This window comes from Haemorhous mexicanus, chromosome 29 (genome assembly GCF_027477595.1).
Source record: "Haemorhous mexicanus isolate bHaeMex1 chromosome 29, bHaeMex1.pri, whole genome shotgun sequence".
Taxonomy (NCBI): domain Eukaryota; kingdom Metazoa; phylum Chordata; class Aves; order Passeriformes; family Fringillidae; genus Haemorhous; species Haemorhous mexicanus.
In genome coordinates, this window is record NC_082369.1 from 4455406 (window position 1) to 4481128 (window position 25723).

Consider the following 25723-nt stretch of genomic DNA (forward strand, 5'->3'; position numbering starts at 1 on the left):
CTCCCTCCCTCGCCAGCCATCACGCCATGGCTAAATGAGCTCCAGGCAATTTTCTCAGAAGTTGAGTCCTCGCGCTGAGGGAACACAGGGCTAAAAATAGCCGTGGCCTGTGCGTGCCTCTCACCCAGGTGAGCCTCACTCCCTCTCCCTGGAGATCAGGGCTCCTCCACATCCAGCTGCCTCCCCTGCTCTGCCTCAGTTTCCCACACAGATTGGGCCACCCAAATGTGCACACATTCCTTGGGACCCCTGGCCAGAGGAATCTCTGTGCAGAGGAAATCTCCCAGGGCTCAGACATCACTTGGTGTGCACAGCAAAGGGCAGAGCTGGAATTTTACCTGGCTGCTCTTTACCTGGGCACCCCCTGACCCCAGGGGCTGCGTTGTGCAGTGGGGATGTGTCACCCTCTTCCTCAGAGGATGGATCATCCTCTACCTCCCAGCTCAGGAGCTCCTCTCAGCATGGCCAAGCCCTCCCAGGTCCAGTGAGGCAGACACATTTCCTTCCCACGGTGTCTCAATTACAAATTCAGAGATAAATCTTCCCCCACAAGATACCCCTCCCCACCCCTCTGGCTGCTTCCAGTGCTTCAAATGTTGAACACTTTCCAGGGATTTTCGTGTGCTCAGGCTGACCCCATCCACTCTGGTTCAGACTAACTTAATCAGCCTCATTTTGTTACTAACTGCTGCAGCTTTGGACCTCTAGAAAAAGCATGACTTAAATTATTAGCACCTACCAAGCTGCTTTCACCAACCCTGTGGGGGCCAGAGGTGAGAGAACAGATCTGTTCCCACCCAGCTTCTATAGCTACCAAAAATGACAAATTATCAGAATTGTGGAAATTAGAAAAATGGTATTTAGGTAACAGGCAAACACTCCTCTTTTCATCAGCAGCATCTGGCTAGGAACAGATTTGGAAGTGGCATGTGGGGAGAAAAGAAAGCAACCTGAATGCTGTCAGCTGGGCAGGGGGGGCTGGGAGTGGCAAGAACAAAACCATCACCATTTTCTTCATCACCAGTGCTGAGAAGGGCTGCAGGGGTCAGGAGGAGGAGGAAGGACACCCAGAGAGTGTCACAGCCCTGTTTGTGAGCTGGCAATGCCGTGGCTCAGCACAGCCCTGAGTCCCCCCTCAAGCAGGAGCAGCACCTTTCCCCATGTACCCCCCTCTCCCCACTCCCACCTCACCCCATGGCACCAGGGGAAGGGCTCCAGAAGCACCTTGAGGCCCTGGAAGGCTGCTTGGAAAGGGGAGCAGCAGCCAGAAGAGCAGTGCTGCTCCGTGTCTGGACAGTGTTGAGGTACAAGCTCTGCTCCCTCACACAGGGAGCCATCAAGAATAATGCTAGGAAATATCTTGGGGAAAGCAGGAGCCAGGGCCACACCTGCATCTGTTTTAGAAATTACTTTATTGCACTAAAAAGAGGAAATCATTTGTAAACAAACATTCCATTCAGGTATTAATATATTTTTTCACTCCAAAAATACATCATTAAATCCAGCCACAGAAATATCAAAGCAGGAACAATAGAAAATAGCTCCAGCAGCAGAGAGACCCATGCAAGCAACAGCCCTGGCTCCCACACCACCAGCCCAGCTCAGAGCAGGGCTCACAGCAGCTCATCTCAGGGCTCTCCGCGTGGTCACACACCCAACTCCAGCAAGACAGCCCTGGGACAGGCTGGGGTGGGGCAGGACGAGGCTCCCCAGTCCCTTGGGTCTCCCTCTGGGGTCAGCCTCAACCCAAGGAGCAGCCTGGGCTCCTGCATTCAGCATCCTCCTCCCCCAAAGCCAAAGGCACACAATCCTTCTGAGGGGATGTCAGCCCTCAAACCTCTCAGAGCACCAAAGCCTTCATCCCAGCTCCCACTCCCCCTCTTCCTGCAGCCTGTGCCCCCCACCCCAGCAGCTCCCGGGCCCCCCCAGCCCCTCGCAGGTGCAGCACCCCAGGGAGCACAGGGTGAGGTGTGTGGGGGCTGCCAGGGAACCGCCAACTGGGCAGGGTCCCCTTCCTGCCCCAGACCTCCTCAGGGACAGGATGGTCACCCCACAGCCCGGGATGTGACACCTCTCCCTGTGCCCCCCTCCCCAGAGCCCTCAGCTGCCCCCAGGATGAGCCAGGGCTCTTGGGGGCTGGGAACCATCCCTGGGGCCGGCTCCTGGGGGAGCACAGGGAAGCCTCAAGTGGGAAACTCCCTGTGGAGGATGGACATGTCAGCTCCTTATGTCCTGCACGTTTTCAGCCACAAGCTCAGCACGCAGCCACGATCACCCTGAATCCCCCGACATGCAAACACGGCACGGTCAGAGCTCTGCCTCGCGTACCTGGAACGTATTTACAGACAAAGTAAAACGCTGCAAAAGATCAGCCTCGGGTATAAATAGTCAACACTGAGATCTGCCATCTGCTGCAAAAGGACAAGGAAGGAACATGGACTGCCAGCACAGAGGTTAACACAGAGGGGACACACGTGTGTCCACGACAGGCGGGGACGGGAGCGCTGCAAACCCTGCTCCCTGCACAGAAACATGCAGAGCCCGACACAAAGGGTGACACCACACCAAACAACAACGCAGCGTGTTTAATCCACCCGCAGGAATGCCCCGGCTGGCATCCTCCCCGCCCTCACTGTCCCCAGCCACTCAGCGGGGGTGACAGGCTGGGATGGGAAGGGTTGGGAGCACCGCGCTCCCGCCCCAAAGGGAAACTGAAAGCCAGGCCGGTCGCTTTGGGAAGCCAGATCCCGCTGGGCACAGGGGCTTGGTGGCCCCACAGGACACAGCTCTGCTGCCCAGTGGGTGCAGCCACTTGATCCTCTGCCCTTATAGACAAGGGAGGATGGAGGGTTGTGGAGCCTCAGCCTGCCCCCCTGCCCAGCCTCACCTGCACTCAGAGGGGGCTACTCCTGTCACCTCAGCTTTTGTCAGCAAGCACATCTGCTGGGACACTGCCTGGGACCATCCGTGTGCACAGGGCAAGGGGTGCCAGCCCCTGGCATCTCCCTCCCGTGGGCAGGGGAAAGGCACAGGCAGCCTCCTGGATCTGGGCAAACAAAGCCCTCAGAGCTCCATGAGCAGTTTCCCGGTGGGGGACAGTGCTGGGGTGGGCAGAGAGGGCAGCCCAGGAGGCTGCAGAGGTCAGACCAAGCCAACCTTGCAGCCTCACAGGGCTGGACCGAGTCCAGGAAAGGCTCAAAAGCCACAGACCTGACTCATCCCCCAGGATGACCGCCCTTGGCCCACTCTCAGGTCACCTCTGCAGTATTTTCTTTGCAGTTTCCAAGACTAGAAACTTGTCTTTTAAATTAAAGCTGTCACCTGACTAGAGGTGCTGGGGCTTTGAGAGGTGGCCGTAAGTGTGCTACAGAGATTCACCCACCTCCAACCTGCTTGGTGGCAGCTGGAGACCACGGGCACAGGGAGGGAAGAGTTCAACAGGTGTTTCCATCCTCCCTGGAGGGGAATGGGTTGGAGCCTCCCCACTTTCTGCTGGGCTCCAGGAGATGCAGCCCCGGGGCAGGACCAGGGGAGGAGCAGGGGCAGAGGCTGTGGCTGCCAGCTGGTGTTGGCAGAGCCCCGCAGCAGCACCATTCCTGGGGACCCCCACACTCTGCCACGACCCCGGCCCTCCTCAGGGGGCCCTTCCAAACCCTCCTCCAGCGGGGCTGGGGGACAGAGCCGGCCGCCCTGCCTCGCCCCGGCCCCACAGGTGGGAGGGCTCCCTCCGGGGCTGGTAGCAGATACCTACAGGCAGGAGAGGAGGGCGGTGAGCGGCAGCTCCTTCTCCCCCAGCAGCGTGTCCCGCTTAAGGCTGCTGCCCTTGTTGACCACCTTGAGCTTCAGGGACATCTTCCTGGCGTGGCCGGGGCCCAGCCCATCGAAGAAGAAGTCCTCGTTGAAGACGGGGTTGCGGCTGTTCTTGACAATGGTGCTGCGCTGCTTCTGCAGCTTGCCGGGGTTGAGGCACAGCGAGACGCAGCAGTTGATGCTGCGCAGGTCGACGAGGGCATCATAGAGGTCCTCGGCGGAGACGAGGCGCACACGCAGCCGGGCGTTGGAGGGGTCGTACTCGGCAGCCAGGCGCAGGCTCCCGCCCCGGCTCAGCCGCAGGCTGTGCTCCCGGTCACGGCCCGCGGGCAGCTCCAGGGGCAGCACGGCGGTCGGAGGCTGCGTCCCGGCCGGGGCGCTCCTGGCACGGCGCTGGGCGCTGGGGCTGGTGTCGGCCGAGCTGTCGTCGGTGGACAGCGAGCTGTTGCGGGCCACCGAGTGCTTCAGCTTGATGACCTTGGACTGGCTCTCCTGGCTGAAGAGCTTCAGCAGGGACACGGAGCGGGAGAGCAGCGGGGAGCCGAAGGGTGAGGACTCAGCCGAGGAGCACGTGTCGCTCTCTCCGCCGCTGAAGTACCGGCCCGGGTGCATGAGGGCGGCGCCGAGGTCAGCCGGTGTCCGGCGGCCGCTCTCGCCGTTGAGCTTGGCTTTGCGCTGGGCGCCGGGCGAGGTGACGGGCGAGGGGCAGAGGCTGCTGTGCTCGCTGTGGAACAGGGACTCTTTGCGCCGGGTGTGGGGGCTCTCCATCAGCGTGGCGAAGCCGTAGGAGGTCTGAGCCTTGGGCACGTAGGGCAGCGACATGGCCGTCTGTGCCTGCGGGTCCACGTTGGTGCCGCAGCTGCCCTCGGTCCAGTCCTCAGCGGTCTCGATCTGGATGATGTGCCGCCCGGTGGTCCGGGACCGGGAGCGGCTGGACGGGCGGGGGCTGCGCGGGGGTTTACGCTTGGCCAGGTCCTGCTCCGAGACGGAGGCGCCCAGAGCAGCCCCTGCGGGCGCCTCGGAGCCCTCAGCCTCGGCGGGTGCCGCGCTCAGCTTGGGCGGGATGAAGAAGTCGGGGATCTTGTCGGGGGTGAGGACGTTGCTGTAGCGGGACCCCCGCGAGGACTCGTCTGTCCCCGCGCCCCGGGACCCGCCGTTCTCCGCCACCCCGCGCAGCCGCTCCAGGAGCCACATGTTGCTGCCGGGTGTGGGGCTGGAAGAGACCCGAGGAGCAGCGCTATCACCGGGGGCTGGCCACCGGCAGAGGCAGGACGAAGCCGGAAGCCCCGGGAGCGACTGGCGGCACAGAGAGACCCGGACCTGGCAGGCGGGGGGGACGGGACAAGGACGGGAGGGAACTGGCCGCGCCGAGGGACACGGGGACCCGCCAGCCCGGGGAGGAGCGCGAAGGAACCGGCCGCGAGGAGCGGGAATCGGGGACCCGGGGGACGGGGACCCGGCGGCGCCGAGGGATGCGAAGGGACGGGACAGACGCGACGCCGGGACCGACGGACCGACCGACCGGCGCCGCCGCGAGCGGGACGTTGCCGGGAGCCGCCGCACCTGGAGCGGAGCCGCCGCCGCCACCGCAGCCCGGGCGGGGCGGGCGCGGACGCGCTTTTATACGGCGGCGGTGGCGGCGGCGGCTCCGCTCCCCGTCCGCGCCGCCGCCGTAATCCTCCGAGTGCGGCGCCCCCACATTTCTGAGCGACCAGGGCTGGAACCGGGACCGGGACCCCGACCGAGCGGGACCGGGACTGGGACCGTGAGGCCCCGGGGTGCTGATGCTCGGGAGGTGCTGGAACCCGAGCCCGGGACACCCGGCCGTGTTCCCACGGGAGTGTCGGGTTTGGGATAGGGCCAGGAGTGAATCGGGACGGCAGCAGCCCCGTTCCGCCCCTCCCGCCCTCCCGGTGCTCCCAGACCGGAGCGGGGTCGTTCCCCTCTGGGTGCAGCCGCTCCCCACGCCCAGCTCTTGATCTCAAAGCACTGAATGAAATCAGCAGCGTCTCGGGGCTGAGGAGTTGCCTCATCGAGTGGTTTAATATTGCCCTGGAGGAGCTGGGGGGGCAGTGCCACATGTCACACTCCCCCGTGTCACACTACCCACCCTAGAGGGATGCGGTGGTGGCTGGGGACACCAGGACAAAACGTCGAGAGGGTTCACGAGCATCACAGCAAGCCCCGGTGTTGCGGGTGATCGGGAGACTCAACCGAGCGATGGGGCCCAGCCCCGGTTCCCCGGGGATTTACAGTCCTGGGGACAGCGACAGTGAGGGACAGCGCCACAAAAGGGTCGAGCTGCTGCTCCCTCCTAGCTGCTGCCCTGTGGGTGCAGTCAGGCTGCCGGGAAGCACCATCATCCCTCAGCAGTGCAGGGCTGGCAATGACGGCCAGGAAGAACAGCCTGGTGTGGCGAGCGCCTTCCGCGGGGGCTGCTGCGGCCTCGGCTCCCTTCGCATTCGCACTCTGAGCTGGTAAAAAGAGGCGTCCGGCCGTGCCGAACGAGCCCGAGGGCTGGGATGTCTCAGGGACAGCAGTGGGGAGGGGATGGTGAGGTCCTGGCTGGACCCAGGGCTCTGCCTGAGGGATGCTGAGCCGGGTTCCGCAGGGAGAAGAGGGCAGATGGAGCCCGGGGGAGGAGGACGAGGCTCACGGAAAGGGAAGCTGGTGAACAAAAGGCCGATGTTTGCTTTTCCTCCACCCTGCGAAACTGCGGGTAAACAAGGTGCAGAAATGGTTGAGTTCCCCCGAGATAACAAAGAGCGCTGGGGCTGGGCCAGCTCTGCCCGCGCAGCTCCGCAGGGCACGGAGGGGAGCAGGGTGCTGGGAGCTGCCTGCCGGAGCACCGGCAGGGCTGGGGACGCTGGCAGGGGCTGGCAGGGCTGGGGACATAGCTGGTGGAGCCGGCAGTGTGCTACCACCTGCTGGAAGCTGGGAAGGAGGGAGACCTGCTGTGGGAAAGGGTTTGTGCAAGGATGTCCTGAAAAACTGAACTGGGCGTGTCTGTGGTCGGCACATTTGAGACAGGTGCAGGAGACGGGTTGGTTAGAGAGATCTCCAAGGCCCTGGGAGAGGAAGGAGACCACGTTCTCTGCAGTTGCTCTTCTGTGGCTTCCAAACCTTCCCAAAACACCTCAGCCTTCCCATCATAGGGGCTGAAGAAGCAGCAGCCCTTCAACCCAGGTCTGAGTTGAGGCACAGAGCCCCCTGCACCCATTGACACCACACACCAGCCTCAACCAAAGTGGTTAAACCCCTGAAACAAGCGCCCCACCAGCCCTTCATCCCTTCAGGGCAGCATCCCCGGGGCTGCAGGGCGAGGCACCGCCAGCAGGTGAACCACACGAGCTCGGTTCTCCAGCTGTGAAATAAGAAAGTCGGGGCTCTCACTGCCTTTCGCTGCCTCTATTGAGGGAACAGTGCAATTATCTTTGCAGACACATCACTCCACGACAGAAAATAGCAGCTGAGATGGAAGCACCACGTCCCCGCGGAATCCAGCTATCAATGGAAAATTACACATTCATTACTGGGCTTTATTTAGGGGCTTATTTTATTCATTGGCTCAGCTGGCCCTGGCCAGCCTGGACGCCTCGTCTGGCAGAGGCCATCCCCAGCGAGGGGCTGAGGGTGCTGGGGTGACCCTGGTCCCCGAGGTGGGTGCTGGGCACGCAGAGCAGAGCCAGGACTGGTGCTGGACCCCCCAGCTGGCTGTGACACAGCAGCCACAGCCAGGGCCACCCACAGCTCTGGCTCTGCTGGCTGCCACAGTCACCAGTGGGTCACAGCTTGGCTTGTGCCACTCAGAGCCACTCCAGGAGGCCCAGGGGTGGGCGGCCATGTGCTGCTCCAAGTGGAGGTAGGAGGGCAGGGAGCTGCCAGGTGTGAGGAGGAGAGGCTGTGCAGGGCCAGCCCTGGGTGCCAAAGGCCACTCTGAAGCCAGGGGGACACTGGGTGATCCATGGGGGACAGGGTGACCCAGAGGGGCAGAGGTAAGTGTGACTGGACAGGATGGGTTGGCCAAGGTGAGACCAGGCAGGAACTGGTGGTGATGGAGACTTGTCCCAGCACCATGCCCAGGGGTGGCATGAACCACCTGTGTTCCTTGCTCATTTCCAGGTTTAATTAGAAATGTATTCCAAACCACAAACCCGTGCCCAGCACCAGACACAGGGCAGGTACAGGGGACTGTGAGGCCACAAAAACCTGCCAAAGCCCTGAGCTGGCTAGGGGCCCCCACAGGCCATGGGACACCTCGTGAGGCAGTGCCAGCAGCTCAGCCCTGCCCTGCACCTTCCCACAATAGCTCCATCCTGGCTCTGGCCTGGGGAGGGCTGCAGGGGCTTGGGGCAACATGGAGCATCATGTGGCAGCCACTTCTGGGGAGAATCCAGCTGAAAAGGGATGTGCCCAACAGGAACATCCAACAGCAGCGTCCAAGAGATGGTTCCTGGCCCCACAGGCAGAGCCAAGCCAGGGGCTACAGCAATATCCACCAGCCCCCACTGCAGTGCTGGGGCAAGTAGGGGCAGCCCTGCCTGAGATGGCTTCAGGCTCTGTCCCTCCTGCTGAGGCCACTGAGCAGTTCCCACCCCAAGAGCGTTTCACCTGGAGGTGTGGAATTAAATGTCTTTGTGTCCAGCTGGGCAGGGTGCCCCATGCAGATGATGGAGGTAGGCAGCAGCCAGGGAGGACCTGCAGGGCCAGGGACCACACAGCCTCACTGGGGAGGAAAATGGGGAGCCTGACCCCAGACCTCAGAAACCAGGCACAACTGAAGAAGGGGAGCACAAAGGGACCCCAGTTTTGCCCCAGGGTGAGTCCAGAGCCAGGGGAGCAGGTCGGGGAGTCACGTACCCCCTCGGCATCACTGCTTCCTCTGTACAACCTGGCGGAGGTGCAGCTCGCTCTCTGCTGCCACGATGGGCTGCTCGTTCTGCCGGTGGTGGCTGATGAGGTGGCTGATGCTCTCAAACAGCACGTCCTTGGTCCTCACCTGGAGCAGGGCACAGTGATCCTCAACTCAGCAGAGCTGCCTCTCATACAGCATCTGTTGCCCTGATTTTTTAAGTTTTTCTAAGCCTTCTGATGTTTACATTCTTGTAGCAAACTTTCTCACACACTTTCTGTAAATAACTTATTGTTTTGCATTCTTTTGTGGAGGAGGAGAAATTTGATGGACTGTTGGTTTGTCCAGTGTCATTGGGGAGGTGGCACTGTCACCCTCCAATCCACTGTCACTTTTGGAAAACTATAAATGTTGGAGTCAGAAAATAAACTTCCCTTTTCTTCACCTTGACAGCAGCGGTGTGTGCTTGTGTTGTTTCGTGTCCTATAGCGACAAGCATCCACTTGCAACACCCTGTTCCTGCCCACACCTGCATCCCCCATCGCCCACCCCACACCCTGCCCCAATCACCCACCCCGTGCCCTGCCCTCAGCCCCGTGCCCTGCCCTCACCACTCCCTCGGGATCCACCAGCAGCAGGTGCTTGGGCTGCCCGCTGTGCATGCCGGTCAGCACGTACTGCCCCGGGTTGGTGAGGCTGTCCCGCACCAGGAAGTCCCCGTCCATCTGCAGGAGCCTCTCAGCATCCCTCCTGCTCATCTTCCCGTGGTACCAGGGCTCCTTCCGCAGCTGCTCCTCCGTGGGGGCGATGGGCGCCTTCCGCGTGGGGGGGCTCGGCCACTGGTCCTCAATGGGGGGGCTGCTGGCACCCCCTGCAATGCACTCGTGGAGCTTCAGGGCGTCCTCGAAGGGCCCTGTGGGATCCAGGGGTTGTGGGGTGTTACACCCAGGGCACGAGGCAGGGCTGGGCTGTGCTGTGGGCAGACCCCAGCTCACAGCCCCCAGGGCACTGCTGTGGGCTCAGCCAGTGCCAGCACCTCTGGGGCTGTGGTGGGTGACCCAGCCAGCTGCTGGCACAGCTTGACTGCTCCACAGCACCGTTTCCCCCAGGGGCAGTGGCTTACTCATGTCAAAGAGGTCCTTTTTGGGGCTCTCCTCAGCCGCCCCATGAGCCACCAGCTCGGGCTCCCAGGCGTCCAGGCCCTGCGTGTTCACGTACATGTGCTCCTCGTAGTCCCGTGGCCCCAGGCTGTGGCCGTCTGCCTGCAGGTACCCGTCGCAGGGCTGGCCTGCGAGGACGGCCATCACCGCTGGCCGGGGCTGCCCAGAGTCACAGGGACCCCCCCCAGCTCACGGCTCCCCCCCACAGCAGTACCCACCCTGGCTCTCCAGGTCCCAGGGTGGCCCCAGCTGGCTGCTCGGGTCTCGTCTGGCTGCTAACCCACCCTAGGGAAGGAGACAGTCAGAGCGTTGGGGGGCTCTGTCTGGACCCCCAGAGCAAGGCCAGCAGTGGCTCTGAGGGGCTCACCTGGCTGGAGGGGATGGAGCTGGAGGGCTGAGTGCGGACGTGGCCCAGGGCTGTGCTGTGGTGGAGCCGGGAGTCAACCAGGCCCCCCGGGGGGGGCTCCTTCCCTGGGATGCTGTTGTAGTAGTCGTGCTCAGCTGCCTCCTCATCCTCCCCCCAGGCTGACTCCTCTGCAGCCAGCGCCCTGCAGCAGGGATGGCTGAGCTGGGGACACTCTGCCTGGCAGGGTGACCCTGCAGTGACAGGGGTCCCCAGAGCCACCCTCAGGCAGGGGACATGCCTGGGACAGGGGTGCAGCAGGGCCCCCCACCCCCCTACCTCTCTGGGGGTACCACCACCTTGGGGGGGCTGTGCAGGTACTGCTTGAAGCGCAGCTCAAAGGCCTGTCCCACCGTGCTGATGACGCTCTGCGCCAGCCCCTCGCAGCACTCCAGGATGTGGCAGGCTGTGGACACACAGACAGACAGACAGACAGATGGACAGTTTGAGTGTTTCCCCCATGCTGCCATCGCTGCGCCAGGACCGCCCTGAGCCACCCCTCATGTTCCCCACGAGGGATCTCCTCCTCCAGCCTCCCACCCCTGCATCCCTCCCCCAGAGTCCCCAGGCCGGTGTCACCTCTCTGGTTGATGGGGTCCTTGGCGACATAGGCGACGTAGTCTGTGGTATCCTGCAGACAGAGGGGGAGATCAGCACTCATGTCCTGCTGCTCTGTGGGGAGCAGGCCTGGAGGTGCCAGGGAGAGAGGAGAGCTTGGCCCCAGCCCCACGTCCTGACCCAGGCCAGGCCACCCTGCTCAGCTGGCAGTCCCTGTCCCCACCACTCCGGGTGTGTGTGACTCACCATGTCCCCACCAGAGGCGAAGGAGATGGACTGCATGTGGTGGTTGGCAATGATCTGCATGGGAACATGGCCCGGGGGGGCATCAGCAAAGAGGCTGCTGGCTCACAGGCTGGCAGGCAGCAGGACTGTGTGCCCAGGAACGCTCACCTGGCGCGTGGTGGGGATCATGAGGTTCAGCCCATCCACGGAGATGTTGACAGCGATGCTCATGCCAGCGAAGTGCAGGTTGCTCTTGCCCAGGATGGAGAACAGGGCTTTGTTGGGAGCCTGACAGGGGAGAGGGTGGTGGAGGCAACGAAGACCACCAGGATCAGGCTTCCTTGGGTGAATGAGGAAAGAGGGGGTGCCCCAAGAGGCCCCAGGCCCATAAACTGGGCAGGCACCCCTGGTGCCCTGTCCCACAGCCTTGGCTTGTCCCAGGGATGGACAAGATAAGTGGAAACTCACCTTCTTCTTCCAGATGCCCTTCACACCTGGCACCGCCTCGTATAGTCTGTTGATGGCTTCCCTGCAATGGACAGAGCCTGCTCACTGCTCCACACCCCAGTCCTTCCCAGCTGCCTTCCCACCCCACATTGCTCTGTGGGGTCTGGTGGCACGAGCCCCCAGAGCTGCGGGCGCCGCAGCCTCCCCGCAGCGCTGCCCCACGTCACGGCCCCGGCCCCGGCACGTAATCCCGGCTGGGGCCACCTCCCTTCTCCTCTTTCCACCCATTGATCTGCGGCAGTGCCCTTCCCCAGTGTCCCTGCGTGCAGGGCACGGCTCCCCCGGGCCCGTGTTCCCCTCTCTGCACGGGGCCCTGGGAAGGGGGAGCACCCAGGGCCACCAGGGGCTCGGGGTGGCACAGGGCTGTGGGAGAGTGGGACTGCAGGGCTGTACCTGGTGACCTGTGTCCGGGTGTTGAAGTCGAGGGACCTCATGGAGCGCAGCACCTCAATGCACCCCATGTACTGCGGGGGGAAAGCAGCACAGCAGGGCAGGCAATGGACAGGAGAGGCCGGCTGTCAGTGACACCTTCCACACCAGCTCCAGGCATCACACAGCAGCTTTCACTCCCCACCCCAAAACGCCCCATCACACGCCCAGAACCCGTGCTAAGACCCCACAACCTCATCTGTGTTCTACAGCTGGTGATGCCTCGTAGGAGCTGGCAACACTGGAGTCCCAAGGAGGGCTCCACGGCCCAGCAAGCCCCCGGGGCCCGGCCCCATCACGGATGTGATGTGCAGGGGGCGGCCGCCCAGGACCAGCCGTGGCGAGGGGATTCGAGGCTCTGCCCGCAGCCGTCGGGAGGAGCGGCCGAGCCCCGCACACGCCTGGGGCCGGGGTCTCCGCGCCCTCCCGCGTCACCGGGCACCGGCGGGACTTACCCGGACAATGTAGGAGACGCCGGGCCCCAGCACCCGCTCGTCGGGGTGCAGCCAGCCCTGCGCCGGTTTGCGGATGAAGCTGCCCTTGCGGCTCCACTCGTCCCCGCCGGGCCGGGCCCCCGTCGGCGCCGCCGCCCCCCGCGCCCGCCCCGCCGTTCCCCGGGCCCGCCCGCCGCCCGGCAGCGCGCAGGGCGCGGCGCAGAGCGGCTCGCAGGCGCCCAGGACGGCGGCCAGCCCCGAGGGGGACTCCGCCGCGGCGGGGGCGTCCCGGGAGGCGCCGGCGGGGCCGCGGCCGAGGAAGCCGCTGGAGCCGGGGAACTTCCACTGCGGCATCCGCGGCAGCAGCGCGCAGAAGGTGGTGCCGTGCTCGGGCTCCTCGCCCGCCGCGGGGCACGGCGCGGGGGCCGGCGACGGCATGGGGGCGGTCAGCGGCTCGTCGCGGAAGCGGTCATACTTGGGCTCCGGGAGCATGCCCGGGGCCGCGCTCCGCTCCGCTCCGCTGCCGCCGCGCCGGCTCCCACCCCCCGCCCGCTCCCCCGGGGCCGCGCCGCGCTGATGTCATGGTGCGAGCGCTGCTCCGCCGCCCGCCCGGCCCCGCATCCCCCGCCCCCGACCCCCCCGCGGCCGCCGGAGCATCCCCGTCCCGCCCAGCATCCCCGCCCAGCGGAGCATCCCCGCGCACCGCAGCATCCACCCCGCGCCTGGGCTGCCCCCGCGGACACGGCCCGTGGGGCCGGAGCCGCCCACGCTCTGCCCTCCGTCCTGCTCCGAGCCCCCTTGGCGTGGCCTGCGGCGCTGGCCCTGAGTGTTTCCAGCTCGAGGGGATGGGGGAAAAGGCAGGGGAGGGTGACGGCCCCTCCCGGAGCCACGGGGCTGGGGCACAGGCTGTGCCCGCTCGCGGTCTGCGTTAGCTGGAGCGAAAGCGGCCAGCAGCCCCCGGCGCTGCCCTCGCCCACAACGGGGACATTTTCTGCTGTTTCCACCTCTGCATCCCCGGGAAGCGCTGCAGAAGCCCAGGGCTGGCCGGGGAGGCGGGGGAGGGCTTGGCCGGGCTTCGATGCACAAGCGGGCTGCCCTACTTCTGTGCCTCCCAGCCCACTGGTCTCTCTCGCTGTGATTTCATCTCCCTCCAAAGCCAGATCTGACTCCCGCTTTGTTTATATCTGTCTGGAGGGCCCAGGCAGTAAAAAGCACAAACATTTTCTTGTTTTTTTCTGCTTGTAACTGCAGCAAGCGGGGGGGGGGAAAAAATCCCACAAAACCCTTAAAGGGACTTTCTGACCTCAATCGAGCGATTCGCCCTTGCTCTTGCCCGGGGGCTGCGGCGTTTTTCGAGCGGGTCAGAGGACTCCAGGCTGGAGTGCTGCCCACAGCAGCTCTGCTGTGCTGGAGCGCCGGGGAACCTCATTTTTCCCCAACCCTGCATCCCCTCCATCTCCAAAGTGGTCTTAACGTTGGGGCTGCATCCCCGCAGCATCACAGGCTCCTTTCAGCGCTTGTTTTCAGCTTCCTCAGGCCGCTCTTCGGTCCAACACCCCCCAGCCCCCGCGGCAACCGGCACAAACAACACCGGAGCCTCCCCGGGGGCCGGCCAAGCCCTGGAGGACACAGCCGCCTTTGTCTCTCCTCCTCACTGTCTCCTGCTCCCCGGCAGGTGACGGGGTGAGGGCCAGTAATTGCTCTAAGTGCGATCAATAAATCAAGGTAATAGAATTACATGTGCTGTTGCCATGTTGGGAACAGCTTCCCTGCTCTCTCATCTCTCTCCTTGCTTTTGTTTTTAAGCCGTTGCAGAGCACTGGGATAAATCAGGCTTCTCCATGCTCTTATAAGCGGCTCCAGGAGGGTCCAAGGGAGGCTCAGGTCCCTGCCCAGCCTGGGGGAGCACGTTCCCGGGGAGGGCACCGTGTCCCCGAGGAGGTTACGGGCGCTTTACCGTAACAGTGTGACACCTGCAGAGCTCTCCGGGCACCACGGGCACGCCCGTGCCTGGGCACAGCACAGCCGGGCACGGTGCAGCAGCCCTGGGGCGATGGAGCTGCTCTCCACACTCACACAAGCCCCGGGAAATCGGGGGATTACTTTCATCTTTCCGGTGGAGTTACCCGAGGCGACTTTCTCTCGGGTTTAATCATTACTTAAAGGAAAAGCTCCGTGGATAAAGGCTGGATGGCAGCCTCCGGCGCTCCGCGGGCGGGCAGGAGCCCCGAGAGCCTCTCGCTGGCCCCCGGTGAGACCCCTCCAGGCATCCCGGGTCGTGTGTGGCCACCACGCGCAGCCCGGGGCCACCACCTCGAGCGGGCAGGGGGGAGCAGAGGGGCCCCGGCGAGCACAAAACCTAGCTAAATGAGCCCGGTTAATGTCCTCTGACCCCGCACCGAGGTAATCAGCACCACGCGCTCTCCGGCCCGTGCAGGATTAATTAGGACGAGCCTCAAGCCCGCCGGCACCGGGGATGGAGATGCTCCCCATCGGCAGCACCGGGCTCCGGGGAAGGGATGGGATGGTCCTGGGGAGGCGCTTGGCTGTCACCACCCCGGGATGCCGGTGCCGAGGACGGAGCCAGCAGCTCGGTATCGAGAGAGCCGCGCTGGGGCAAACGCGGCCCTTCCTGAGCCGCCGGTGCCGCCAGCCCCGGGGCAGCCGCGTGTCCTTGTTGAAATGGCCTGCCCCGGCCGGGAGCGGTGCCCAAGACAGAGCAGCAGCCGCTCCTCAAGGCGCCCCGGGGCCCTGGGTCGCTGCCGGTGCCACCGCCCGTTCCCGGTGCCCCCGCCGGGCTGTGACGTCACGGTCCCGCCCCAGCCAGCGGGAAATGCCCGCCCCCCAGCCCGCCCAGCCAATCATAGACCAGCGCGACCAATGAGGAAGAGGCGGAGCAGCCAATGAGGCGCGAGGAGCGGCGCGCCGGAAGTGCCCGTTCTCGGTGCGGGGGCGGGGCCAGCGGGCGGGGCCGCCCCCTCCGCTCCCCACGCCCGCCCTCAGCGCCGGGCCCGGCGCTCCCCGCCCGGTGCCGGTCCGGGTCCGGTGCCGGTGCCGGGCCCGGGCTCGGGCTCGGGCTCGGCCTCTGCGCAGCGCGGCCCGGTCCGGTTCGGCCCGGCCCGCCACGGGGAGGATGGGGCAGCCGCGGCGGCCGGTGATCGGCAGCGGCCCGGCGGCGCCATGACCGGCGAGAAGAAGAAGAAGAAGCGGCTCAACCGCAGTGTCCTGCTGGCCAAGAAGATCGTGATCCGGGACGGGGCCGGCGTGAGCGCGGGGCCGGGGGCTGCCGGGGGCTGCCGGGGGCGGGGGGATGGCGGCACCGGCGCTGACGGGAGCGCAGGCGGTGCCGGTGCCCGGTGAGGGCTGGCCCCGGTGGGCCGCGCTCCTCAAACCGGCTCCGCTGCTGCGGCTGCCGGCCCGGGACGCGGTGGAGTGGCGGATGCTGAGGATGCCGTGGCTGGGCGCTGCACCTGCCGGTTCTGCGCCGCTTTCCCCGCGCGCTCTCGTTGCTGGGCGGCAAAACCGGGCGGGGAGCCCCGCACCGACCCGCTGGGGGTGGATTTAATCACCCTAAGCTGGCTGTGAACAGAAAGAGCCTTTCAGAGCAGCGTCTCTCGCTGCCTCTGCTCGTGTCCGGGATCCCCCTGTCACAGACATATTTTATGAAAAATCCTTTTCTTAGGACTTTTTCTCCTGAGAAGCCGAGAGGCCTCAAAACGAAATGTAAACAATGATTATCTGCTGCTGTGGAATGCAACAGGTGCATCTTTGATTGGTCCCATGTGATTATTTTTAATTAATGGCCAATCGCAGTCCAGCTGTCTCGGACTCTCTGGTCAGTCACAAGATTTTATTATCATTCCATTCCTTTCTATTCCTTGCTAGCCTTCTGATGAAATCCTTTCTTCTATTCTTTTAGTGTAATTTTAATATATCATTTTAATATAACACATATCATAAAATAATCAATCAGCCTTCTGAAACATGGAGTCAAGATTCTCATCCCTTCCCTCATCCTGGGACCCCTGAGAACACCACCACGTCCCCCCAGCTGTGTGAGCTCTCTGAGGTGCAGGACGAGGCTGCTGAGAGGTTTTTGGCTTTGTTGTGTTTTGCAGCGACAGGGCATCGGGGAGCCCAGCGTGTACCACGCCGTGGTGGTGATTTTCCTGGAGTTCTTTGCCTGGGGGCTGCTGACCACGCCAATGCTGACGGTGAGTGTGTCTCCATGGCAGCTCTTTTGAGCATTAAGGTCTTAGCACTGGGGAACTGTGGAAAAGGAGGGTTTGGTTATGCAAAAGAAACCCATTTAGATGTATTATAAATACATCTGTAATATAAAATGCAAATCAAACATGCAGACAGCACAAAAGGACCTGTAGAGAAGGGATGTGGTGGCATAAAGTAAAACCAGAGGGGGTTTAGGTGATGGGAAAGGCTCTCTGAGCATGCTGGGGTGCTTTATAGACCTGGAAGGTGTTAAAGACATTTATTTTTATGGTTAAAGGCATTTAAAGGCAGTGGTTTCCCATACTGGAAAAGGCAGGCAGAGCTCTTCACGTGGAGGCATTGTTGGCAGGATATTTCCCCTTTTGCCTGGATTGTGCCCTTCCAGTCCTCTGGCTGGCAGATGCTCACAGAAATTTTGCAGAAGTTGCTAGCTCTGACTTTTTCATTTGGTTTTTGTTTGTTTTCCTTCCAGGTCTTACACCAGACTTTTCCTCAGCACACATTCCTGATGAATGGTTTGATTCATGGAGTCAAGGTAAGGAATATTCCTGCTTCCAGGATTTCCTTTAAATCTGCCATGGGTGCAAGAAGGACAAGTCATTATTATCTCTATAATTTGCTGGTGTCAGCCAATATTTGGCCACTTTGAGGGGACTCTGGCAAACCTGATGCAAAAGGGAGGACACAGACATGGGAGAGCTGATTTTACTGAGCAGGAGTGTCAGTGTGGGGCTGGAGTTTCAACAGCTGGAAATAATCTCACCAGCATGAGATCAACCCTGTGCCCATCCTCTGGAGCATAACAGAATGACAAATCAGTGACATCTAAATTTATTGGTGATAGAAACTGAAACCAAGTGGCCTCAGTGATCTCCAGGCAGGAGGTGGGAATGTGCTGTGGGACTGGAGAGCTTGCACTAGAGCAGAATTGCAGGCAACAGTTGTGAACAGGGAATATTCCTGGGTTCTTACTGGGGAATTAGGCAACACAGACAATGCTTGGCTGTCTCTGGCAAGAGGATCTTGGAAAACAGCCCCAGCACTGACAGGCTCTGCCCTTCCTCGGGCTTGGGAGACATGGCAAGGCCTTGAATAATTTTATTTGTGCTTAATGGCCCTGGCTTCTCATTGTGTCTGTCCTGTCTCCATGTACAAAAGCAAGCTTTCCCCAGAACTGCAGCAGCTGTTGCCATGCAGGAGCTGTGCCAGCAGCTCTCCAGGTCCTGCCAGGGTGCCCAGAGCTCTGCAGGGAGCAGGAGGGCTCAGTGGGGCCTTGTTGGTCGAGGATTTGTTTTTCCCTTCCTAAAAGGATGTGGGGAGCTTATTAAACTGCTCTGCTGTAACAGCATTGCTGCATGGAGCAATCAGAATGGGTTGTCTCCTGATGTTGTTGAAAGCTCTCACTGAGGGGTTTCTCTGTCCTCTGGTCTGTCTGTCCATCCCAGGGTCTGCTCTCTTTCCTAAGTGCCCCACTGATTGGTGCTCTCTCTGATGTCTGGGGCAGGAAATCCTTCCTCCTTCTCACCGTCTTCTTCACGTGTGCACCAATCCCCCTGATGAAGATCAGCCCCTGGTGAGTTCACCCTCAGTACAGCCCCAGGGTTCTGAGGAGGGGCAGCAGCAAGAGGCCGAAGGAGGAGGGTTTGCAGCTGCTCCTTTCAGGGTGAGATGGAAGAGTCTCATCCATCTCAAGAATGGAGGAGGATGCTCAGCCTAGGGACAGACTTGTCTGGTTCTGGAGGGTTCAATTGGCAATAAAGGGCTGGTCTGCCCCCTGTGCTTGTTCCTCAGCTCAGTGCATTATTTCTGTTAGGGAAAATAAGTGATAAAACTTCAAGACTCCATGTTCTTGTTCTGGTGCCCTGGAACAGGATGGACTGGAGGCAAAACAAGGGAGAGGCTCTGCTTCAGCAGCTGTGGACCGTGGTGTGGCTGCTCTCTAACTGTGCCTTGGGCTCTTGCAGGTGGTACTTTGCTGTCATTTCCATGTCTGGAGTGTTTGCTGTCACCTTCTCTGTGATTTTTGCCTATGTTGCTGATATCACACAGGAGCATGAGCGCAGCACGGCGTACGGCCTGGTAAGGAGCTGAGTCACTGGCCTGGCTCTTGAAAGAAATATTTGGGCCTTTGCAGGTAGGAGAGATATAAAATTAGGGTGGGAGATTTATTGACTGATCATACAGACTCTCTGTCCTTCTGTTTGGGATTTAGCTCTAAGGGGGAGACTGATCTCTGGCTGTGTATAAACCAGCCTGGCCTTTCCCTTTTCCACACCAGGGAGGGGGAGCCTGTGATGCTTGGTGTGATCCTGCCCTTCCTGCAGCTTTACTGACAGCACCATCCAGGAATTCCTAGGACAGCTCTGATTCCCCTTTGCTAGAACTTCGCCCAGGTGCACCAGGAGAATCTGTCACCTCTCTCTGCACAGAAATCCCTGTGAATTCATATTTATCTCTCCACCAAAAATGCCAGAAGGAGTTCCCTGGGTCGCTGGGGAGGAGGAAATGGGCTTTAAGAAGAAGAGGCTGTAGAGAATTTTTATGCTTCCAGGTGTCAGCCACGTTTGCTGCCAGCCTGGTCACCAGCCCGGCCATCGGCGCGTACCTTTCCCAAGCCTACGGTGACACCTTGGTGGTTGTGCTGGCTTCAGGGGTTGCTTTGCTGGATATTGGCTTCATCCTGCTGGCTGTGCCCGAGTCACTGCCTGAAGAGATGCGTCCAGTCTCCTGGGGAGCCCCAATCTCCTGGGAACAAGCTGACCCATTCGCTGTGAGTGAGCCTGCTGCTGTGTGGGAAATGGATTTGTCGAAAAATTGTCAAAAATTTGTATAAAATCCAGCACTGCTCTTTTCCTGTGTGCTGGTAATGCTTAATGTTTGCTTTAGTCCTCCTGATTTTTAAGGTGTTAACCCCTTGGTATAGGTGTCTTTGTACCTGCAGATTTTTCAGTGATTTAAAGTCAAATTTTAAAACATTTTTTCTCATTCCCCACCCCTTTCCCTGCAGTCCTTGAGGAAGGTGGGTCAGGACTCCACAGTGCTGCTCATCTGCATCACAGTCTTTCTCTCCTACCTTCCTGAGGCCGGCCAGTACTCCAGCTTCTTCCTGTACCTGAGACAGGTCAGTCTCTGCCAAAGCTCTGGGTGCAGGAAATCCTGCCCTATAAATACAATCAAAGTTGTATCACCTGTCCAAGGTGGCTTTTCTTGGCCAATAAATCAGTAAAGTTGAAATTGTAAGAAATAGTGATTTGTTCCAGCTCTCCTGAAAAATGTGTGAGCCTGCTGACTGCTTTAGGCATTGCCTGGGGCAAGGCTGGCTTGGCTCCTTGCTGGTGTCTGCCTGGCCATCCTGGCTGTGCCCCCTTCAGGCACTGCAAGGGGAGCTCAGTGATTTAAAACTTTTTTCAGCCAAGGAAAATCCTCTGTTTGATTCCTATGGCAGCCCAGAGGCAGTGGCTGTTAATGTGCAGGTCCCTGAGAAGCAAGTTCAGTAAATAGGAGTGACATTGATGGAGAGGCTCTTGTCACCTGGTACAAATCTGCCTGAAAAGTCCCTCTTTGATGTTTTCACAGGTCATTGGTTTTTCCTCAGAGACTGTAGCAGCCTTCATTGGTGTAGTTGGAATTCTCTCTATACTGGCTCAGGTGAGAAGCAATTTCTGTGTTGGCTTGAGCAGTCTGCTGTAAGAATGTCCAAAATTTCTGATTGGGGCTGCTGAGTTGTCAGAACTCCTGTGGCCACACAGACTTTTGAAACTGAGAAGATCTTAAACTGGGAGGGACCCATATGGATCATCCAAGTCCCTCAGCTTCCTGTCCTCTTGTCTCCTGATTGTTGCCCCCTTTCCTTGCCCCTGCCTTGAAAACACCTGGTTTCCTTTCCAGACAGTGGTGTTGGGAATTCTCATGCGCTCAATAGGAAATAAAAACACCATCCTCCTGGGCCTGGGCTTCCAGATCCTGCAGCTTGCCTGGTATGGCTTTGGATCACAGCCTTGGTGAGGGTTTGCCCACATTTCTGTCCCTCTGTGGCTGCTCCCACCCTGCAGCACAGGGCTGTTCCTCACAGCTGCCTCCTTCCTTCCTCCCCAGGATGATGTGGGCAGCAGGAGCTGTGGCTGCCATGTCCAGCATCACCTTCCCAGCCATCAGTGCCATGGTGTCGAGGAGCACAGACCCTGACCAGCAGGGTGAGTGCTTGGGGACACATCTGGGCTATTTTCTGAGACCCTGTCAAAGGGAGGAATGATGAATCTGACTCCATGTTCTTAGAAGGCTAATTTTTTATATTATGATCTATAATCTATTAAGAATACTAAACTAAAACTATACTAAAGAATAGAGAAAGGATACAGACAGAGGGCTAAAAGATACTAATGAAAACTCGTGACTCCTTCCAGAGTCCAGACACAGCCTGACTGTGATTGGTCATTAAGTCAAAACAATTCACATGAAACCAATAAAACAATCACCAGTTGGTAAACAATGTCCAAACCACATTCCAAAGCAGCAAAACACTGGAGAAGCAAATCAGATAATTATTCTTTTTCATTTTTCTCTGAAGCTTCTCAGCTTCCCAGGAGACAATCCTGGGCAAAGAGATTTTTTGGAAAATATGACAGTGACACACATCTGATGGGGGGGGGTTCATCCCAGCAGGTGCTGAGCTGGCACAAGGGCATGGTGGTGGAGGGGTGGGCAGGAACATCTGTGCCAGCTGTGGAGTGTCACTGTGCTCACAGCAGTATTCACACTCTTATCTTTAACCACGGCTGGTGCTTTACTGGGGAACTCCCAAGTGATGCAAGTGGGTGTTAGGTGTTGTCCCTCTGAGGCAGAGGAGGCTGCTGCATTTTTCCTGCCTCACAGTACATCTCTGAATCCTCAATTAAATTCTAGTTAATTGGAAATTGTTGCTTGATGTGCCCATGCTTATTTCAGTCTGCAAAGCAGCAAGCCCAGCATTACTGATTTTTCTAGAACCTGGCACTGAGTGGAGCTGCTCATCTGCAAACCCCTCCCCCTGCACATCAGCCCAGATCCAAGTGCTCTAAATATGTATCCTCGAATAAAACAAGTTTTTTGGAAAGCTGGAGGCATTTCCCCCCTTCTTCCCTCTGTCCCCAGGTGTGGTGCAGGGGATGATCACTGGAATTCGGGGTCTGTGTAATGGCCTGGGGCCAGCACTCTATGGTTTTGTCTTCTATCTCTTCCACGTGGAGCTGAACGAAATGGCTGAGGTGGAAACTTTGGGCAAGGCCTCCAAACCCAACATGGCCAACCCTACGGATGAGGTACCTGCTCAGCTTCTCACTTTGTTTTCTGGGCTGAGGGCTGGGCTGAGGCCTGTGCTCGCCCTCATGCTTGAATCATCCCTGTCTCTCTCTCTCTCTCTGTCTCCAGAGCAGCATCATCCCTGGGCCACCCTTCCTGTTCGGGGCGTGCTCCGTGCTGCTGTCGCTGCTGGTGGCCCTGTTCATTCCAGAACACAACCTGGCTCTGAGGTCAGGCAGCCACAAGAAGCACAGTGCAGGGGCTCAGGCCCACCCCCACAGCCCACCAGCTGGGGGGTCAGATGGCAAGGAGCCCCTGCTGGAGGACAGCAGTGTGTGAGGTGGGACAGGGCACCTGCCTCGGGCTCCACTCCACATCAAGGACGGACTCAGCAGGAGTTCAGGGAAGGGGAGAGAGGGATCCAAGGTAACAGACTGTGCCACTAACAGCTACTGAGGAGGGATGAGGTTTCCCTTCGAGCCAAATACACCCAGCTGGTGCAGAAATGGAATTGTATCACCTGGTGCTGATGGAAAGGGGAGATAGGGAACTGCTCCACTGGAGGGATAGTTCTGGAAAGCAAACCTGCCCTTGTGCGTGACCCCTGTGTGCCCTGCCAAACCTTCTGCCTGGGCTGTGCTTGGTGGGAGCTGCCCCTGGAATCAAATATGGCATTTGCTCCATGGCCCTTCCCTGCCAGAGCTGTTCCTGCTGCTGCCCCTGGCAGCCCTGCAGGCTGTGGTGGCACCTTGAGGGGACAGGGTGTGTGTGAAGCACAGGGAGTGCAGCTCTGAGCTTCCTCTCTGCTGGAGGGCCCCATTCTGCCCCAAGTGAGACAGACCAAAAAAATCTAAATCTACTGACTTCATGTTCTGATGAAGAGGATAAAAATGAAGAAGTTGCAGCTGACAGAAGGGAGAATGGGCAGGTGAGAGAAGGGCAACTCCATGAATTACAAACACTTGGATGGCCACAATGGCTGTGGTTCTGTTTGGTTTTCTTTTTTCTTGTCACTCTGAGGTGACATTTGCCTGTTGCCTCCATGGGCAGTAGGTAGAAGAATTTTTTTCAGAAATCTTTTCCTGGAGCTGTGAGGGTTGTTTAGGAGACACAATTCTCTGGCAGGTTGGAGAAACAGCTTGGCTGTGCTGAGCACTTGGGAGATGAGTGGTTTCCTGGGAGAAAGGTCAGAGAAATGACTGTTTACCTTGAGCATTGTATAAAGCATGCTGGTTTGCCCCCGGGCTCCTACCATCTGATGCTAAAGCCAAAGAGTGTCCAGAGCTGGTTTGTTCCCAGCCCAATAGATCCTGATGGTGAAGGCTGTGTTGATTTGGACTTAGGGGTTTGGATTCCATGTGGCATTTCTGAGCCTGCTGTGGAGGCTTTTGTTTATGGAACAGTGGAACTGCAACCTCTGCTGCAGGCTCAGCTGTGCTCAGAAAGAGCAGGAGGTGCTTGGAGCGTGGTGAAAGGAGCTGAGGCAAACAGGGAATGTGTGGTTGTTTATAGAAATGTGGCAGAGGGCAGGAAACAATTGTTCTGATTTGAGTAAATAAGAAGTGGTGGCATTGAGCAGTTCTGGGAAGTAAGGACCAAACCAAGGACACTTCAGGAATCCTTTGTTAAAGGAATTGAGGGTGCAGCAGCCAAACCAGTCTTGCCTTGGCTGTTCTCTGCCTGGGGTCCCCTCTCTGTGGGTTTGGGGAAGGTTACCCAGGGGAGAGCAGCCAAAAGGGAGGCAGTGCTGGCCCTGGACATCGTGGACCTTTGCAGACACACAGCAGCAACTGCAAATGCCGTTTGGTTATCAGAGGTGGGTATTTAAATGACAGATTTGGCAGTTTGTTCTGCATTGATCTGGCCTGGTGGCAATTCCTGTGCTCAGAACTAGGAGCAGCTGGGACACAGAGGGATGCTGAGATGGGTCTGGCTGCAGGTCTGGGGAGCAGAGCCAGCAGAAGCTTCCTTGACCTGCCATGACCCCATTTTTCCCTTCCCTCAAGCTCCTTGTGGTGACACTCCCAATTCCCAAACATTAGTGGGGTGGTCAGTACTGTGTGTGCATGGTAAGCTTTTATCCTGAAGGAAATCCTGTCACTTGCACTTCCAGGCAGCAGTTCCCCCACCTCTGTTCCTCACAAAAATGCCTTTTTTAGACGGGACTTTTCCAAGTCCTGGCAATCTGTTGATTTATATGGGTTAAAGTGAGCTGAAGTAGGATTTTCCCTCACACACAGATGAAGTAAAATATAGAATTGTTACCTCAGAGCTTCACGGGTACAATACAGCGACACGTTACAAAAAGATGAGCATAATTTATATGATATAAAGTATATAGAGATATATTTTTAAAAGTCCTCTCCCTTATTGCATAGTTTATTGAAACCAATGTGTTTCTGGTCCCATTCCCTCTCACCACTGCTGCTGCTGTCCAGAATCTTCCCTCCCAGGTCATGTCCCTCACAACGTGACCCCTGAGCTTCTGGTGATGCTGACATGTGCATCGTGGGCCTGGAGTGTTTTGGTCCCTTTGTCAGCCCCCAAACTCAGGGCCAGGTGCTGCCAGCAGGTGCCTGCCAGGTCAGGGGCTGTGGCCTGGTAGGTGACCAGCTGTGCTGTCACCAGTGATGGCACTGGGCACCAGTGGGGTTGCAGCACTGGGCAGCTGGGGTGGGGATATGGCAGTGGGTGGATGGAGGGGGGCACAGCACCAGGCAGCAGCAGGACCTCTACAGGTGCCATCACCAGCAGAAAGGTGGCTTGTGCTGGTGTGCAGAGCTGGCAGCAGGGGTTCTTTGAGGTGCAGGGAGCAGGCAGGGATCCCTTCCCACCCTCTTGGGGTTCCTCTCACCTGGTTTGGTGGGGCCTTGGCCCGGTGCCTCCCCTTCCCTTGGCACAGGGCTGCGAGCCTTGCACTGCTCTGCCTTGACCTGACAGAGCAGGAGCTGGGCCAGGCAATGCTGGAACTGAAGTTACCAGAGCCAGATGAAGAACAGCTTGTTCTGAAGGGCTGGTGCTTCTGCAGCATCCCACGTGGAGGCTGGAAAGGCTTGTGGAGCATTCAGCTAGTTTTTGCCAATTCTTGTTACTTTATATGAAAATGCAACTTTTTAAAAAGGAGTCTTTTCTTAAAATCTGCTTGATCTGCTGTGCAGTGCCTGAGCCTGGCTGTTTAACGTTGGGATTCCCAGGATTTGTCTGCAGGGACTTAAAAATCTGGGATGGTAACAGCAATGCCCAAACACAAGGCAAAAAACATCTCAGTTGCCTGTCGGCAGTCCTGGCAGGTCAAGTGAGTTTCAGCTGATCTTGTTGCATTAAAAACCTGAGTTACACCATTGCTTTCTCTTCTGCCATTAATTTTGCTAAGTAGTAACTTTTTACTTCCCTGTTTTTATTCTTTTTCTGCACTCCAAAGGCTGTTGACAGCTGTGGTATCTTTAAGTGTGGGCACTTGGCCCCACCTCTGCTCTCTCACAGTTCACCATCACGTGTGTTTGTGTCTCTTTTTTTAAGCTAATGATAAAATGTATTTATTTTGGTTCAAGTTGTGTTTGGAACTGGCTAATCTCTCCCTCTGATGGATTATTTATTAAACTGCTGCTTTCCTGTTGTGTCAAAAGTCTGTGTCCTTATTCCTCTCCATCACCAGTGGTACCAGGCAGCTTCTGCCCGGAATTTAAATTCCTCTTGAGAATTATGTGAAGATGTGGGGTAGGTTTGGGAGAGCTGGGTTGGGGCTGCCAGTCCCTGCCCCAGCCCAAGATGGGAAGCAGCTCCCTGGCTCCTGCCTGCCCCACTGCAGCCTCCTCCTGGACTGGTTTTAGTAGCCCTG

The 25723-nt window shown here is 59.0% G+C and overlaps 3 protein-coding genes across 6 annotated transcripts; 1 reads left to right on the forward strand and 2 right to left on the reverse strand.

Annotated features, from left to right (window-relative positions):
* Positions 1-1937: 1937 nt before the first annotated feature.
* C2CD4C (C2 calcium dependent domain containing 4C) lies at positions 1938-5331 on the reverse strand. Its single transcript, XM_059870095.1, has one exon. The coding sequence runs from the start codon at positions 5002-5004 to the stop codon at positions 3748-3750; it is 1257 nt and encodes a 418-aa protein (XP_059726078.1). The 5' UTR covers positions 5005-5331; the 3' UTR covers positions 1938-3747.
* Positions 5332-7348: 2017 nt separating this feature from the next.
* On the reverse strand, positions 7349-12905 carry SHC2 (SHC adaptor protein 2). 3 transcript variants are annotated; one of them, XM_059870019.1, is made up of 13 exons: positions 12400-12905; positions 11909-11979; positions 11477-11537; positions 11177-11296; positions 11030-11083; positions 10805-10856; positions 10505-10631; positions 10190-10370; positions 10041-10107; positions 9786-9950; positions 9274-9575; positions 8671-8809; positions 7349-8508 (listed from the first exon to the last, which is right to left on the reverse strand). In XM_059870019.1, exons 1-12 carry the CDS (start codon positions 12868-12870, stop codon positions 8681-8683), a joined length of 1800 nt encoding a protein of 599 aa, XP_059726002.1. In that variant the 5' UTR covers positions 12871-12905; the 3' UTR covers positions 7349-8508; positions 8671-8680. The 3 variants fall into 3 exon arrangements, with proteins under 3 accessions (XP_059726002.1, XP_059726001.1, XP_059726000.1); XM_059870018.1 differs by having other exon boundaries at positions 7349-8536; XM_059870017.1 differs by having other exon boundaries at positions 7349-8809.
* A 2517-nt stretch (positions 12906-15422) lies between these two features.
* LOC132339788 (hippocampus abundant transcript 1 protein-like) lies at positions 15423-25510 on the forward strand. 2 transcript variants are annotated; one of them, XM_059870278.1, is made up of 12 exons: positions 15423-15642; positions 16497-16592; positions 17081-17143; positions 18054-18181; positions 18573-18687; positions 19160-19378; positions 19616-19729; positions 20185-20256; positions 20497-20585; positions 20704-20801; positions 21739-21905; positions 22015-25510. In XM_059870278.1, the coding sequence occupies exons 1-12, from the start codon at positions 15559-15561 to the stop codon at positions 22222-22224; spliced, it is 1455 nt and encodes a 484-aa protein (XP_059726261.1). In that variant the 5' UTR covers positions 15423-15558; the 3' UTR covers positions 22225-25510. The 2 variants fall into 2 exon arrangements, with proteins under 2 accessions (XP_059726261.1, XP_059726260.1); XM_059870277.1 differs by having other exon boundaries at positions 15426-15642; positions 20497-20609.
* The last annotated feature ends 213 nt before the right edge of the window (positions 25511-25723 follow it).

Bases quoted from the DNA above. Each gene is read 5' to 3' on its own strand.
- C2CD4C (XM_059870095.1), bottom strand. From the start codon at position 5,004: ATGTGGCTCCTGGAGCGGCTGCGCGGGGTGGCGGAGAACGGCGGGTCC.
- SHC2 (XM_059870019.1), bottom strand. From the start codon at position 12,870: ATGCTCCCGGAGCCCAAGTATGACCGCTTCCGCGACGAGCCGCTGACC. The intron at 11,297-11,476 runs GTGAGTTTCCAC...CTCCCCTGTCAG, and splicing joins AGGGCATCTGGAAGAAGAAG to GCTCCCAACAAAGCCCTGTT. The intron at 10,371-10,504 runs GTAGGGGGGTGG...TCCCTGCTGCAG, and splicing joins GTGGTGGTACCCCCAGAGAG to GGCGCTGGCTGCAGAGGAGT.
- LOC132339788 (XM_059870277.1), top strand. From the start codon at position 15,559: ATGACCGGCGAGAAGAAGAAGAAGAAGCGGCTCAACCGCAGTGTCCTG. The intron at 19,730-20,184 runs GTCAGTCTCTGC...ATGTTTTCACAG, and splicing joins TCTTCCTGTACCTGAGACAG to GTCATTGGTTTTTCCTCAGA. The intron at 20,610-20,703 runs GTGAGGGTTTGC...CTTCCTCCCCAG, and splicing joins GGCTTTGGATCACAGCCTTG to GATGATGTGGGCAGCAGGAG.